The sequence below is a fragment of the Capricornis sumatraensis genome, chromosome 11, assembly GCF_032405125.1.
Source record: "Capricornis sumatraensis isolate serow.1 chromosome 11, serow.2, whole genome shotgun sequence".
Classification (NCBI taxonomy): domain Eukaryota; kingdom Metazoa; phylum Chordata; class Mammalia; order Artiodactyla; family Bovidae; genus Capricornis; species Capricornis sumatraensis.
This window is the reverse complement of record NC_091079.1, coordinates 33,161,715-33,164,235: the sequence shown is the minus strand read 5'-3', so window position 1 is coordinate 33,164,235 and position 2,521 is coordinate 33,161,715. Positions and strand designations below refer to the sequence as shown.

Below are 2,521 nucleotides of genomic sequence, written 5' to 3'. Positions count from 1 at the left end.
GTTTTATTCAAGCAAAAATCACATATCTGACATAATAAAATACTTCCCATCATTAAATTAATAGGGTTTAGTTGAATTAGGTGTTGCTTTTTCTTACTTTTCAGGCATAGTAGCTCATCTTTCCTACATGTTATTTCCTTTGACTTTTATTCTTCTGAGTTAACTCAGTAAGGTATGTCTGTTTTCCCACATCCAGCAATACAAGTGTTACTGAAGTATAATTTGTAATATTAGTAACTAGATTCATCATTAATCTTCAATTCATATCGTTTCCCTTATTATATGGTATTTCCATAATATTTTCAGATATTTCAACCTTATACTTTCCAACAAGGATTAAGCCGTTAGTTTAAAAATACTATTAAATTTCCAGACTAAATAACACTTGGCCCACTTAGAGTGATGCTGTTGTGAGAGGTCCTTGCACAGCTATTGCTTCGATCTCAACACGGCCTCCTTTGGGCAAAGCAGCAACCTGGTAAGCAGCTCTCGCAGAAAACTACTCTGGAAATATTGTTTGTAGACATCATTGACAGCACTGAAGTCATTTATGTCAGCCAGCAAAACCGTTGTTTTTACCACATTCGTGAAGTCACAGCCTGCTGCTTTCAGAATTTCACCTATGTTTGTCAGAGCCTGTTTAGCCTTTTCTGTCACCCCTCCTGGCACAAGCTGTCCACTTGCAGGGTCCATGCCTAGCTGTCCTGAAATGTAAATGGTCCTGTCGACTAACACAGCCTGACTGTAGGGACCAATGGCCGCGGGGGCTTTCGCGGTGCTGATTATCCTTCTGACCAAAGACAACATGGCTAACCCTTTTCCTTTGCTGCCCTTCGGAAACAACTACGCACCACACGGTTCTCGCTCGCGCTTCGCCTCTCTATTATAATTTTAATTATATGAATGTTTCTTTTATGGGCTTCCATGGTGGCTCCATGGTAAAGAATTCCCCTGCACTGTGGGTTCAGTCCCTGAGTGGGAAAGATTCCCTGGAGGAGGAAATAGCAACTCACTGCAGTGTTCTTGCCTAAGAAATCCCATGGACAGAGGAGCCTGGCAGGCTACAGTCCATAGGGCCGCAAAAGAGTCGGACACAGCTTAGCAGCTGAACAATAACAACAACATATTTCAACTACAAATATTTTTATTCATACAAACTATGATCACATGCTACTTTCTCATCCTTGTGAGATCTCCACCCTTGCTCTTCAAAACCTCAACTTTATAGAGAGGTTTTAACAATTCAAAGGGTCTCAATGTCACCCCAGTCTCTCAAAACTGCCTCCTTGAAAATGACTCCAACTGTGGGAAGAACCTGTGGGTGTATATTTCAAGGCCAGAGGAGGGCAAAGAGCCTCACTGTCTGGTCCAGCCCCAGGGTCAACCTTCAGTCATGCCCTCTGGATGTTCCCAAGAAATTGACAGTCTGCCCGAGATCTATACCATTTCTGCTGAGGTTTTGCTGTGTCCTCTGGCCCCTGGCCACAGGTTGATAGCCCCTGTCACAGATTGCTCTTTACTGTCTGATTTTCCACTTAGGCCCTCAAAGACCTGCCAGACTGTGGACTTGACCAAGGCCTCTGGAGCACTTCCCAAGGACCTTCTTGCTTGGAAGATTAGCAGCTTCTTCCCAAGCATCGCTTTCAACTTGCTAAATACATTGAAACAGTCCCAGCAGGATGGGTCTCCCTCAGATCCCAGGGTAGGTAGGTGCTTCTGCACGTCCAGCCCTTCTGCCCCAGACTATGTGGTCCTCACCGACCTGGCACGTACTGTGTATATTACCTATATTTGTGTGCATATGTAAGTGTGCATATGTATATGTGCATACCTATGTTTATGTCTGTGGTTAAAAAAAAGATGCTGTTTGTAATCCTACCTGCATATTATATATATACATACATACATACATATATATATTTACATGAAAGTGAAAGTTGCTCAGTCGTGTCCACCTCTTTGCAACCCCATGGACTGTAGCCTGCCAGTCTCCTATGTTCATGGAATTCTCTAGGCAAGAATACTGGACTGGGTACCCATTCCTTTATCTAGGTGATCTTCCCAACCCAGGGATTGGACCCAGGTCTCTCACATTGCAGGCAGATTGTTTACCATCTGAGCCACCAGGGAAGCCCATATATACACAGAATGCATATATGATAGTGAAGCTCGGCATGCTGTAGCCCACAGGGCTGCAAAGAGTCAGAGAGGACTTAGCGGCTGAACAACAACATCAACACATGTGTATGTGTGTGTATGTATATATGCATATATATGTTTATATATCTGTGGTTAAAAAAAAGCTTTGTTTCTAGGATTCACCATATAGTTGATGCCTGTGGCCCCTAAAATTCTTCTGTTGAAACTCTAACTGCACATAATATATTTGTGATTTTAAAAGTGTTTCTAGAATTTACCATAACTACTGATGCTTGTGTCCCCCCTAGATTCATATGTTGAAATCCTAATGGGCCTGGTGATGGTTTTAGGAGGTGGGGCCTTTGGAAAGTGATTAGGTCAT

General features: G+C 42.8%; 1 protein-coding gene across 1 annotated transcript; it reads right to left on the bottom strand.

Annotated features, from left to right (window-relative positions):
- Window positions 1-429: 429 nt before the first annotated feature.
- On the bottom strand, window positions 430-807 carry LOC138088291 (2-iminobutanoate/2-iminopropanoate deaminase-like). The gene has a single exon (XM_068983415.1). It carries the CDS (start codon window positions 805-807, stop codon window positions 430-432), a length of 378 nt encoding a protein of 125 aa, XP_068839516.1.
- Between the last annotated feature and the right edge of the window lie 1,714 nt (window positions 808-2,521).

Excerpts from the sequence above, each read along its gene's own strand:
- LOC138088291 (XM_068983415.1), bottom strand. The coding sequence starts at position 807 with ATGTTGTCTTTGGTCAGAAGGATAATCAGCACCGCGAAAGCCCCCGCG.